The sequence below is a fragment of the Salminus brasiliensis genome, chromosome 1 (assembly GCF_030463535.1).
Source record: "Salminus brasiliensis chromosome 1, fSalBra1.hap2, whole genome shotgun sequence".
Classification (NCBI taxonomy): domain Eukaryota; kingdom Metazoa; phylum Chordata; class Actinopteri; order Characiformes; family Bryconidae; genus Salminus; species Salminus brasiliensis.
The window spans coordinates 33,533,847-33,548,396 of record NC_132878.1 but is presented as its reverse complement, the minus strand read 5'-3'; the positions used below and the strand labels follow the sequence as shown (position 1 = coordinate 33,548,396).

The 14,550-nt window shown below is 40.1% G+C and overlaps 1 protein-coding gene across 2 annotated transcripts in view; it reads left to right on the top strand.

Moving 5' to 3' along the window:
- The window catches only part of LOC140554821 (exostosin-1), a 289,508-nt gene that overhangs the window by 216,140 nt on the left and 58,818 nt on the right, over positions 1-14,550 (top strand). For both annotated transcript variants that reach the window (XM_072678222.1, XM_072678213.1), the window contains exon 3: positions 11,580-11,673. In XM_072678222.1, coding sequence (XP_072534323.1) covers positions 11,580-11,673 — 94 coding nt within the window. The remainder of the gene's footprint in view (positions 1-11,579; positions 11,674-14,550) is intronic.

The following is a 14,550-nucleotide window of genomic DNA, read 5'->3' as shown; positions in this document are numbered from 1 at the left end:
ATGACTAGCTGATGTGCACTGAAAGTAGTTGCTATTGTCCCGTGGAAGATGTTTAAATCTAGTAAAGTGGTAAAGTCTGCTTTTATTAAAGTCTGGACAAAAAGAGATGGAGTGTTGGAGAAGAAATGGAAAGGCTTTAGAATTTTGAAAAGGTACAGGAACCGCGTTTCATTATTCACATTTCTTTATTATTGTGCTCTCAACAGTCAACAGGCAGAAGGGTATAAAAGAGTCTAAATTAACAAATGTGCTCCCGAAAAACCTCTCACCAGTAATTGCCATACAAAATAAGACAGAAATCCCTCATCCCTTTCTCTCTGAGGACATGCTGGGCAATTCAATACCTGCATTTCATCCACCGGCGAATTGGAGAAAATGCAAGTGTAAATACGATGTCACTCTCCACTTTCCCTTTCGTCCTTAAGGCATGCAGCGCTGATGGCAACAGCTTCTCTATCTAATTACTATAGTCAGTGACAGCGTCGTTGCCTGGTAATTTGATTTATATTGAATTATACAAGGAATGGATTAGCGGCTTATAAAAAATGCATAGCGCGGGCCGGCGCAGATGCTGCATTTGTCAGAGCCCTTTATATTCCTTTAACATCTGCCCTTTGCGTGCTCCTCTGAGGAGACGAGGAGGAAAACTTCCTCCTCTATCCATGCTTACAGGGGCATGAGGCTCGGGTCTGAGATAGTTTCTGTAGTACATAATAGCTGTTCATTACAAAACCTTTATACACAGTTCCGTGAAAATATTTTTGCCCTGTGTAATAGACTGAATGACCAAAGCCTAATAAAAAGCACCCTGAGAGAATGAAAACACAACAGTGTACATGAACTGCATGTTTCAGGTCTTGCCACAGGATTTCAGTGGAATTAAGGTCTGGACTTTGCCTAAGCCATTCCAACCAGTTTAAATATTGTATGTTTTAAACATTGCGAGATTGTGCAGCCTTGCTTGTGTGTTTTGGATCATTGTCTTGTTGCAAGACCCAATTGTGCTTTAGCTTCAGCTTAAGTTGACAGACAAGCACTTTAGAAGACCTGAAGCAGTTCTTAAAGGAACAGTGGGACAAAATTCATCCAAGCTGCTCTGACCATGTTTTGTATCTAAATATATATAATAAAAGTTCTTACAGATTGGAAACCATATTGACAAATGTATTGGGACACCTCTTAATCATTGAATTCAGGTAATGCAGCCTGCCTTTAAACATTGGTGAAAGTATGAGCTCCAGTGTGGTACTGGAGTAGGATGCGACCACTGCAACAACAAATCAATTTGTGAACCCCCCCCCCCAGATCTTTCATCATCAACTGTGAGTGGTATTATTGAAAAGTGGAAGTGTTTAGGAACCACAACAACTCAGCCATAAAGTGACAGCCCACGTAAAGTTACAGAGCAGGGTCATGGAGTGCTAAGAGCATAGTGCATAAAACTGCTGACTCGATAACTGCCAGTTCCAGAACTGCTGTTAGAGCTGCCAAGCTGTTAATGCCTATTGATAAAAAAAATGCTAATAATAAAAGCTCCTGCAAGTGTACTGTGTATGTGTCTCAATAGTTTTGTCCATTTAGAATAGATCAACAGATAGATAGAAAGATAGACAGAAAGATAAATACGTAGATGAATAAAGAAAGACTAATACACACTATTTGATTTTCACTTTCTTAAGAAAACATGTTTCTTCCCTTTAAAGAATGCACCCCCACAAACCCCAAATGAATGAACACCAAAGATCAAAGGCCTGTTTTCACCATTGCATCTATTCCCACATTTGCATACAGACAACCCACTGTGCTTTGCTTCAGGGATAACATACCATTCCCCTCAGCACGGCTGCTTTAATAAGTGGTTTATGAAACAAGAAGAAGAATTCATGGCCCTAGTTGATCACTGCCATGATGCACACAGCTGCAGATGATTTTCAGCCTAATGTCTACCTGTGACCCTTACACAGCACTTTGAGCATCACCTGAATATAGATCAATTCATTCCACTCTGTATGACAGACAGTAGTGTCAGTTACAGACAGGGTTTCTCTTCTGCCTGTAGAGCCTAAAAGTTCTTGGAGTGATGGTTAACAAGTATCATATACCAACACAGAGATAGATCAATTACCATGAGAACCCAGTCTGTAGAGTAATTATTGTCCATTTGCTAAACATATTAGTACTTAATGTGGAACAGAGCTTAAATATGCTGGGTTCATGATGAAAGGGCCAATAGAAATGCATATAATTACAGCTATCAATTGAGAAACAAGATAAGAAGGTGTTTTTCTTCAGTTGCTATTTTGAAGATACAAGGTTATGACAGTACTGTTACAATGTTATGACAGTAATAGTATATTTTCTGTGGATATTTGGGAAATATATACAAGGTAAAAATAATAATGCAGGGCATATAATGTGTGATTAAATATGCACCATATGGACAAAATTGGGACATACCTCTTATTCTGTCCCATTCCCACAGGAGTGTAAAGTCAAGAACCCAGCACAAAATCAAGCATTTATTTGTGAAAGAAAACATTTTTGAACCACAGCTTCCCTGCTACAATGTGGCAGACCACATAAAGTCAAAGAGCGGGGTTATGGGGTGCTGAGGCATGCCATCGCTTTTCTGGCTCAGTGACTGCAAAGAGTTTCAAACTTACTGTTAGAGCTCCAAAGGGAGGACCAACTCCATATTAATATCTATGGATTTGGAGTGGGATGCTCCTGTATGTGTATTATGTAGGTGTCTCAATATTTTATGCATATAGTGTACCTTAGCAAGTTGCACCTTGACAAGACATTTTTGGTAGTCATCAGTCAGCTTCTGGCAGAATTCTGGTTCTGGATATTTGGATTCAGTCCAATTTGTTGGTTTCCATGGCATAGACCCAACTTTTAAGTCTGCATCCATACATTTTGAAACGTTACTGTGGTTTCCAAATTCCACTGCCACCTCTAATATGTCATGTCAAGTCAAGTGGGTTTTATTGTCATTTCAGCTACATACAGAGTACACAGTGAAACGAAACAACGTTCCTCCAGGACCATGGTGCAACATAGACAGTGCATACAAAACACAAGTGCAACACAATACAAGTGCGGACAGACATAACAACACAGTACAGACAGAGGATAATAAATAATTGGGGGTAGTGTGCAAATTATGCAGTGTGTAATAAATATTGAGTCCAGTGAGGTAGTAAGGTTATTAGTGCAAATGCTTTGTGCAAAAATGCTTCCCATTTTATCTGGGGTAAATAGTTGGAGAGAGAGAGAGAGAGAGAGAGAGAGAGAGAGAGAGAGAGAGAGAGTGTGCATGTAGCAGAAAAGACATCAGGTCAGAAGTTGAGTTGAGTTGAGAAGTCTGATGGCTTGGGGGAAGAAGCTATTGCAGAGTCTGGTCGTGTTGGACCAGCTGCTGCGGTACCTTCTTCCTGATGGCAGGAGGGAGAACAGTCTATGTGAAGGGTGGGTGGAGTCATCCACAATGCTGGTTGCTTTGCGGATGCAGCGGGCAGTGTAAATGTCCATGACGGAGGGGAGAGAGACTCCGATGACCCTCTCAGCTGTCCTTACAATGCGTTGGAGGGTCTTGAGGTCAGAGGCTGTGCAGGTCCCAAACCAGGCAGTGATGCAGCTGCTTAGGATGCTCTCTATGGTCCCTCTATAGAAGAGGGTGAGGATGGGTGAAGGGAGATGGGCCTTTCTCAGCTTCCGGAGGAAGTAGAGACGCTGATGGGCTTTCTTGGCTGTAGAGCTGGTGTTCAGGGACCAGGTGAGGTTCTCCGCTAAGTGGACACCAAGCAACTTGGTGCTCTTAACAATCTCCACAGAGGAGCCGTTGATGTTGAGCGGAGAGTGGTCGTGCCTTGTCAACAACCATTTCCTTGGTTTTCTTTACATTCCAGTGAAGGTTGTTGACTGTACACCAGTCTGTCAGCTGCTGCATTTCCTCTCTGTATGCTGATTCGTCGCCTTTACTGATGAGACCCAGCACAGTTGTATCATCGGCGAACTTTATGATGCTGTTAGAACTGTGTTTCGCAACAAAGTCATGAGTCAGCAGGGTGAACAGTAGAGGACTTAGTACACTGCCCTGGGGTGCCACAGTGTTCATTGTATGTAATCGGGGTCCTGTTGGAACAGCCTTTTATGTCCGAGTGTCAACCATCTTGTTGATGGTTTGATGTTATGCTGAAGAATGTTCTCCCTTCTTCATAATTCCATTCACTTCATGCATAATTCCATTCACTTTGTCCGCAGGGAGCCAAACATGTTTCTACCACCACCATGCTTAACATGTTTCTGTTCATTGCGCATGTTCTCGGTTCTCTGTGCATGTGGTCAGCTGAATCACGGTCATGAAGGTGTAGAGTTTAAAGCCGGGGCTTTTTTCCTGGACAGCAGCCTTTCAGTTTATGCTTGCCTGTAGACAGACACTGCTATTTCAGCATCTTTCAGATCCATACAGTGACTTTGCCTTGGTGGTTCTTGGGTTGTTCCTGACCATTTGACCATAACCCAATAACTTGTACCTGTATTTGCAACAGCTTGTGCTTGTACTGCCAATCCTGGAATCTGCAGTTGTTTAAAACTGGCTCCAAGAGACATCCCTGATGTTTTATATTTATTTTCAATCTGCGATCTTCCTTCTCAGATCTGCATTGTATTTTACATTTAACTTGCGCTAGGTATAGATTTAAAGAAAAATATGTATCAATAGATTTTCTTCACAATGAGACTAGCAAAAAATAATTAACCCCTTCAACATCCGGCGGCAGGCCAAAAGTGTTATTACAAATTTCTAGAACCAAAGAATAGCCCCACCAGTTTGTACAGAAGTCCCTGAAGTTACTGAGTAATTATTAGAAAAGGAAATGTAAGAAAATATGTTTCAAGGTAAGAGGACATAGGAGGGCTAAAGAGAACACAAATGAGCTTTACATGTTGCATTTCAATTTAAACATGTTATTACTTACTACCAGAACGGTAATATGTTTTCTGCCATGCCCTATCCCTTTGCCAATTAGCAAATGTGCAATTAACAAGCCAGTGAAAGAGTTTTCCTTCTATCTATTAAAGTTTCTAATCTTCCTTTAAGTTGACTGGAACAAAGGTTGCATCCCACGCAGAGGCAGAGAGAACATGATGTTTACATATACAGCATTTCTAATTACTGTGCACAAGAAGGGCTCATTTGCCTATTAATGGTTATTTCATTCCTTTATTAACAAAGCAAGATTGCTTTTCTCATTTATTGCTTTATCTGTGATTCACAGAATATATGATTTAACATGAATAGAATACTGTGATGCAGTATTAATCATTTGTTTTATTTCTAAATCTCTTAAGAGTAATTGTTTTAACTATAAAATAAGACACTGATGCGTTGGAGCTTTCAAGGTCATGACTCATGGTTTGGTAGTCACTGTAGCAAAAAGCTGGTGGTTGTTTAGGTAGAGAACGCCATTAGCATCCAGCAGAGGTTTTAGGCCAGGAGAAAATGAGTTCTATTGTGGTTCGCACAACTGCTGGGCTCTTAACGGTAACATTTCCATCCCGCAAGCAATCTCATTTAAGAGTCCTATTAAACAGGTTTCATTCCATTCCAGGTTTAGGTGGTGTTTTATTGCTGTTACTCACTGATGAAGCCTCTGGTGCATTAGCACACTGTTAAAAACCCAGTGGTAAATTAACTCTTGGAATTCAGTGTAGTTCAGTAGTGCCCTAACCACCCACGCTTTAGAACTGAGGGTGCTACTGCGAAGGCTCGGGTATGTGTTTATATCTGTTCATGTTAAGATGTCCATTAGACCAGTGGTCCCTGATTGTGTGTGTTCTTTCTCTTGATAGCCTTCCATCTAAAAAATAAAAGTGCTGTACAAAGTGCTGTTCGTTAAAGCAGTGCTGAAGAGTAGAGGTGCCTGGTCTTGGGTGCAGCCTGGTCTCAAAAGGATTTTGTACATGTGACTAAAATACCATTTCAGGATTTGTACTAAATATAGGTTGACCTTCATGCATGTGCACAAATTACTGAGATGCATAAATCAAATGATTTGAACAGAGAATGATTCAAAGCAATCAGTAAACTTTATTACTTGAACCTGATACACTTAACCCACTACACAAAATCTAATTCTAACCTTAACATAAGCTAAACATAACCCCTACACAACCCCTTCCCTAACCATAACTATAACCTAAACCTCACTTATGGCATTTAAACCTAATTGTAACCTAAACATAGGCTAGGCTCAACCTAAACCTTAAACTATACCTAAACCTAATTCTAAACTAAACATATACTAAACCTAATCCCTTCCTTAACCATAACCAGAACCCAAACTTACTACACTTACCACACCTAAACTTGATTCTAACCTAAAGATAAGCTAAACTTAACCTAACCTCAACCTAAACGTAACATACTACACCTACACCTAATTGTAACCTAAACATTTGCTAGATGTAACCTAACCCCTTCCCTAACCATAACTATAACCTAAACTTTACCTACTGCACCAAAATATGATTCTAACCTAAACATAGGGTAAATTGAACCTAGCCCTTACCCTAACCCCAAACCCAACCTTAACCATAGCAGAAATTGAACCGAACCCTTAGCCGAACCTTAACAGAGTCGATTATGAAATTGCTTGGTCTAGCTGCTTAGTCCTGGTGCTCTACTAAGTTTTTCATTTCTAATAATAAGGAATGCAAATGTGGAAGCTAAAATGCTACAGAATCATCCACTGCAATATCCTTTTGGAACCAAAGGCATTGCTGCAAGAACCTTTTTGGCACATTTATTTCTAAAATTGTTGCAGAATCAGTAAGAAGCTTCTTACTAGAGTGGAATTGTCAGATATGTTAAAATAAACATTGAGAGAGAGAGAGAGAGAAAGAGAGAGAGAGAAGAGGAGTGAGGACAGGTTGAGTGGTAGAAAAAGAATGAAGAAATAAGGAAAGGAGTAAATAGGGGAAACGAGAGGGAATGAGAGAAAGAGAGAGCGTTGAAGGTAAGCCACCGGAGTCTCATAATGAAGACATAATTAGATAGAAGATCGTGAGCTTTGGGTGGTATTAAAGGGTTTTGGTAGTCTTGATTATGAGGAGAGGATGGAGGGGTCAGAGCAAATAAGGATAGGCGATTCCTCTATTTTCTCTCTCGATCTCTTTCTCTCTCTCTCTCTTTTACTCTCTTTCTTTCTCTCTCTCTGAATTTTATCTCTTGTACGTTTCTCTCAATTTCTCCTTCTCTCTGATCTCACCTTCATGCTTCAATTTGCTCCATATCATGTCCGTTCACAACACACTCGTCTTTTCACCATTCACTGTTGTTTGATGCTGACATTTAGGACATATAGCCACATACATAATGTATAGGCTGTGTCCTGCATGTATAGCGGCCTGGGCAGTTGTTGGGATGCATATTTTCAACCCTTCCATTTCTAATGCTCTGGCAGTCCTGTGACTTATAACGTCATGTCCTTCTAGCGAGAATTAGTGGTAAAGGAAACCTTACGGCATGCATGGTCTACTCTGATCTACTACTAATGAATACATGGCTTTCTAACCTAATGGTCATTGCAGTTCATGAAGGATTGCAGCCTGAAAACCAACAGTGCGTAGACAACAGAAGATAAGACTTTATTAGTATGGTTCATATGTTGGAAATCCAATTAGAAATTGTTTAAAAAAAGGTTGGCAGGGTAGTAAGTCAACAGAAAGTAGTAGTAAAGCTTATGTAAAGAAATCAATGGGAAAAACAGAAGTCAGGGGATGGCAAGGATTGCATAGATGGCATGTTAGCACCGCTGTTGTTATTAAATGTATATAATTTCCTGCAGCCATGAATGTTATTAAAAAATACCTGCTTGTAAACTGTTGATTAAACTGCTTGTAAACTGATAGCTTTACAATCCTCCACTCCTGCAGAAATTGCTAATTGTGTATTCGCTAATTGGTACTCAAGGCTGTATACTGTATATTTGCGTATATGCAGGTGTGGTTTTACATCTAAACAAACAAAAAAAAAATCTGAAAATGCAGAGCATAATTTTGATGTACGTTTAATTTGATTTATAGGTAATTACTGCAATTACTGATTTTAATAGTACATTAAAATGAAAATAATTACTCTCTGCTTAAGGGTTGAGAGTATGTGGGTGAAAAAAGAGGGGTGTCTATAACCACCTCATTAATCCATAGCACCCCCATAACAGTCTGTAAATCTTCTTTCAAATAGAAAATGTAATTCAGTAAAATGTTGTTACAGGTTTTTGGAATTTTATTTTAGCCTACCTTTCCCCCAAAATGGCACATTCCTGTATTTTCAGTAAACAACGCAGTACAGGGCAGCGCCAGTTTAACCCTGGCTTTCCAATCCTAGTTTAATCGGTATCATCTCAAACTGTATAACTACATTACCTGTTTAACCTGTCCACAATCCAAAATATTTGACCAAATTATCTTAGCCGAGTGTGTTGGCATCCAGCCAACACCAGACTATAGGGACCCACCGAATGCTGTCACACTTTTATGTCAAAATAGGCAGTGTCAGATCCTGCACATTTCTTGAAATGAGAAAATGGCTCAAGGTTTTTCAGGCACCATAGACGACCCATGGCCCGTTGAGCCAGGGGGGTTCTGCAGGCCTATATAAACGTCCATATAAGGCAAAAGATGATCCAGGGAAATGAAGCAGTGACAAATTCATCAAGTGTGGTTTTATCAAGACAGTGACAATGTTCTAACAAACAAGGCCATGAATCAGGTTACAGAGCACCCTGACTATATATCTGAAAAAAATGACCTTTGATGTGTGATGACCATCAACCCCCCTTCACCCACCTCCTAACCCTCTTTAAACTGATAACTATCACCCCCTACTGTTGATACTCCAAGTGACCTGTCCTTCATCCCCCTCCTACCCCTCCTTAAACTCCTCTTCATCAACCTTTCTCCTCCCACAATTTCCAATGTATATAAGGCCCTCTTAAAATACCCCTAATCAGACTGGGTTGACCGTGAACGATCGAGTTGTACATCTCTGTGTGTATCAATAAACTCATCAACACTGAAGATCCAGTCTCCTGACTCCTGAATCTGTCTCCTATATGCCGGATTTCCAACAGCAGAAAGGCTATTTATTAGTGCTAGCCAGTTTGTAGCATGCTGTAGCTGTTCTCCAGCAAATGTTCTGGAAGCTAGCACAGCCTTCATTTGCAGCATGTGAAGTCAATCCAGTCAAGAGCATCTTCTGCCCACACATTATCGTAAGACAGCTCAATTAGCTTGGAGAAGATCTCTAACCTCTGTGCCAAACAGATGCCCTAAACTGGCTAGCATTGCTCTGTGTCAACTGTGCCATCCTTTCACGTCCAATGACAGAATGGCCGGTAAAGCTCTTGTAGACTCCCAGCCAAAGGCAGCAATGGCCTCAATCTGACTGTACTTATATAAATGATGCTTCAGCTGGTGGAGGAACTGAGGAACCTTTTATTCAGAGGCAGAATGATTATATTTCTACATTTTAATTTCTTACATGATTTCTATATGCTCTCATCGCGAATACAGTACTTTGGTATCTACCAACTACCCTTTTTTTTGGACCTGTGAGCTGGAAGAATGGCTACAGTGACCATAAATTAATCTTTGTTCACCATTACAAATCAAGCTATATTATATGAAGAGAAAACATAAAGAATATATACCGCTGTGTCATCCTTCTGTAATCATTGCCCATATTAAGAAGTGCCTCCATCGCGTCCTGTGGTTAACAATAGTGTTTCAAACCCAATATGTATGAGGCTAACACATGGGGGCTAACACTGCCGCACACTAAACTGACATTACAAGACCATCAAGAAGATGTTGTTAAATATTGTGATATAACAAACCCCCCAATCCCCAGGGTGAAACCTACATAGCAGCTATTTTGAAAAGCCTATGAATTTCAGTGAAATTAGGTCATAGAGAAATCCAGTGAGATGTAGAGTTGCTAATATGAGATTGACTTTTGCAGTAAATTGCTACTCTGATTAAAACAAATCAATAATTAGTGTATAGAAACACATTCAGCTGTAATTGTCATTGGTAACCATTGTGCTTCTGTAAATGTAACCAGACGTGGCCGGGCCTGCCTGGCCTTGATTTCTGGATAATTGCATCATCTAGTCTTGCAGCAGGACCAACTTTGCTTAAGCCCTCCTCTATTTTTTGGTGGTGGGTTGAGTGGTGTCAGGGATGCTCTGCTTTTCTGTTTCACTTAATCATGCAGATGAACAGAAAGCCTAGAAATACCACTTCTTTCATTGTAAAAGTCTATTGTATACAAGCCTGTTTTCAGAAGGGATCGTAGTGGCCACTCTGCAAGCGCAATTGAAATCAACTGGTTACATTTTTTTGTACTGTTTTTAAATCTGCCAGAAGAGTCATGATGTGCACATCCTCATTGCTGAAATCGAATGTAGAATCTGAGCTTTCTGTGAGCTACTCTGTTTCCATCTATATGAAAACATGCTGTGAAGCTTCCTTTTTTTGCATGATGAACTATGTTTTTGTGAGTGAAGAAGGGAGCTCATTCAGATCTCTTTAACCAGAAAAAAATCTTTAGATTCAATAGATCATCTTAATTTTTAGGAAAATGCTAAAACATCAGTGAAAATTAGAGGAAAGTAGACTAAAGGCAGAAATAAAAGCTAGCGTGGGTCCTGTGGAAAATAAGTTACTAACCAATATTGTTCTAGTTTAGTGAGTAACCATTATACCATGTTCCCTATGGCAGACAAGGGTTCAATTCCTCAGCTGGATGAGCACACCGCACTACATTCACCATCCGTAAACCGCTCTGAATAAGAGCATCAGCCAAATGCTGTAAATGCAAAGTCTGTTCTAGCTTAGCTTGATTTGCTTTCCAAAATCAGACAGTAGAGTTTGATTAAGGCTATAATAGATTATTAAGCTACTTTATGTATTACCCATTATTTAGTACTGTATTTTTATGGTGTCTGTTAGGTATAATGAACATAAAATATAAGAATAAGAATGTTTTTTATTCTAATCTGGTCTTGATCTCTAAGTCTTGCCTAAATCTGCTCTAGATCTTGATTTGGACACAGAGGGTCCAGGACTTGATTCAAGTGGCTCCAACATGTGGGTTGAGCATTATTTATAGGTCGGTAAACTTTAATTTTACCAACACTGTCCCACTGAAAAGGTAAAGGGCTGGTCTTCTCATTATTCTCTCTGACAGGTAGGCCTTAATTCAGGGGACTGAAGTAGAAATGACTAATAGACTACAGTACAGCTGTGCTGAAAGAGAAAGAGAGAGAGACAATCAGACAGAGAGTGGTTGAGACAGTTGGGGTTTTGAAAGGCCTGGTGGCAGAACATCACTGAGGCTTTGTGGACATTCTGACAACTTTACTTAATCGTTATTGCCAGGTTGTCTAGAGGGGAGAACTGTTTTAGTTGTTTGTATGACTTTTGTGTGTTAGTTTTTCTTGTCCTTCTTCAGAAAGGTAGCTCTGATCTTTTCTGACATGTGTGTGTATGTGTGTGTGTCCCTCCAGATTTGATTACCAGGAGCTGCTACACAACTCTACGTTCTGTCTGGTTCCTCGCGGCCGGCGGCTCGGCTCCTTCCGTTTCCTTGAAGCCCTGCAGGTAGGCGGCTCTCGACTCTGCCTTAATGAAAACGCCCCGCAGGACTCGCGCCCCACACATATACTCATACAGACTCCGAGACCCCCGTTTCTATGGAAACCAGCTGCCTGGTCGTTCAGGGTCTTGTGGCTACAGAATGCTGATGTTTGGGTTATTGGTATTGACATTCTGTCATTTTTTCAAAAACAGCTAAAGAAGATTCGTGTTCTGTACAGAGGAAAGAATTATTATCCCCTCACTCTCTTTCTCTCTCTCTCTCTCTCTCTATCTATCTATCTATCTATCTATATATATATATATATATATATATATATATATATATATATATATATATATATATATATATGTACACACACCTTTCTCTCTACCTCTCGGCATTATACTCTCGCTCATTCTATTTTTTCTCTTATTCTCTCTCGCTCTCTCTTTCTCTCTCTCTCCCTGTGTCTCTTTCTTTCTTTCTCCCTCTTTCCAGTTCTTCTCATCTTTCTTACTGTATCTCTTATTTTTGTTCACTCATTCTTTTTTCTCCACCCTTCTGTCCTTTTCCCTTTCTTTCTCTCTGTTCTTCTTCTTGTCTCTCCACTTTCCTGTTTTTCCTTTTCCTTTTTTCCTTCCATTTCCTTCCTTTTCCTAATTTCCATCTTTCTTTCTCTACCCTTCTTTCTCTCTGTCTCTCTCTTACTTTATTCTCTCTTACTTATTCTCTCTTACTCTTTCTCTGTACTACCCTCTCTCTCATTCTCTCTCTCTCTCCTCTCTTGTTCCTTAAGTAGGCTCCACACAGACATTTTATTGCGATTCAGAAACATCTCAGCGATGTCTGTGTCTCATAAACAAACAGTAAATCTTTTCATTAGCAGGCGCGGAGCAGAGCCGCAGCCCAAACTGTTTAGCGGAAATTAACTTAAGCTTTGCCCCGTGCATCCACTAATGAAGAAAAAATACTTCTGCTGTAGTGCTGCTCTTTGTTTTCCCACTGACTGAAAGCATTTTGCATTTTAGTGTGGCATGTAAGTGCAAACTCATAAATTATTTATTGCATCTAATCAATATTTTGTTTCCATTGAGTACTGTTTAGATTTGACTTTTTGTTAGGGATGTGTGTGTTGCTTTTTTAGTTATTACAAATAAATAATAATAAATAAGAAAAACATTAGTTCCCAAGTTAACTCTACTTTAGCTCTTCAATTGTTTAAATTTTTCACTTTTTGTATTATTTCACGTAAAGCCTTTTTCATGTGTGTTGATGGGGAATGCCTATAAACGTCAGTCACTGTGCATCTTCATAGCAACAGCTTACAGCATACACCATGTGATCTGTCATAATGGCCAATAATTTCTCCTGATTATGCACATCCATGTCTAATAAATACTGTATGTTGTTACAATGCAATTGTTACTATGTTATTACAATGTACTGATCATACTCACAGTTAAATGACTTGAACATATTACTTAACCATTTTCTGACCTTTAATATATAAATATAAGCAAGAAGTAAAAAATACACAAAACAGACATCTGTTAAAGCTATGTTATTACAGTGTTCTTACAATGGTATTACACATGTAGTGCAATTATTATTATTACTTTTAAAACTACTATAAAAAATTGTCCAGCATTTAATATATGACGGTATGCATGAAGCCAAATGAATGAATGCTTGAAAAGGAAAAAAATGTCTGTGGAGAGTGTGACTTCATTTTTCACTGCAGAGGGCTAATATGGGCTGAGGGTGGGCAGCATTGTGGGGGAACAAGTCACAAATTGGACGTCCCACTTCTCTAAGAGGATAAAAAGGGACAAAAAGGCAAGTCCTGATGTTTTGCCTCCCTCTCTGTTTCTCTAATCTCTCTCCTCCTTTCATGTGCGAATCGGAGGCTTTCAGTGCCGGACGGTGGTGAAGAGAAAGCTACATCAAAAGGCTTTTAGACACACCACAGTCTGAGCAGGGTGTGTGCAGTCTCAGAAAAGCTCTCCATCGTTAGACGCTTCAGTGTGCTATAATACTGAGGTAGTGATGGAGAATAGTGTTTGTGTGTGAGTGTGTCTTTGTGTGTGAATAGTGTGTGACTTGAGCTTTTCACTTAAAAGGCTGTGTGTATGTGTGATGTGTGTGTACGTGTGCATTCAAAGAAGCCTGGTGACGCTTTTTTTGCCTGTGATACTGGGTCGACCTCATTTAAATTTTCAAACGACCACGCTGTGTACAGTTTAAGGACATTCAAGGGTTCATTTCATAGAAAACCCAACCATATATAGATGATATTTGTTCTGATTGGCTATGCCCACTGTTCAGTCCATGCACTCTACAGTCCAAGTCCTACAAGGGGTTCTTTAGGCGATACCACTTTTGGTTCTATAAAGAACTGTGTTTGTGGTCAGGTAGCTGTTCTTGCCTTTAAAGTTCAGCAGGGATTACCTGTGTGCAGGACCCTCCTTGTGACATTTAATTCAAGCCTCCTTAAGCCCCTCACACACACTCACACTCCTCTAAGCTTCTGAGAGGATCCTCACCTTTCCCTGAGGTTGTATCCAAGCCCACTGTGAAATTTAAACTCCCCCTGCTTCTGCTGGAGGTGTCGGACTGTCTCATACGGCCACGCGGCCGATGAACCAGTGCAGGAAAGCAGATTAAGGCAAAACCTGGGTCTCAAGGTCCTGCAGGTCTTAGCTCCTGTAATGTGGGGGGTGTGAGGCATGCTGCATGTGCAGAGCGACTTTATTAGAGTTAATCCGAAACTCATCGGCATCAAGGCAGGCAGGGGTCAGAACACAAGCAGGCAGGTAACACACTGAAAAGAAACTCATATTCAAAGTACAAATAACAAAGCAAACGAAAGGTCAGAACACAGTTAATCCAGACAAACAGCA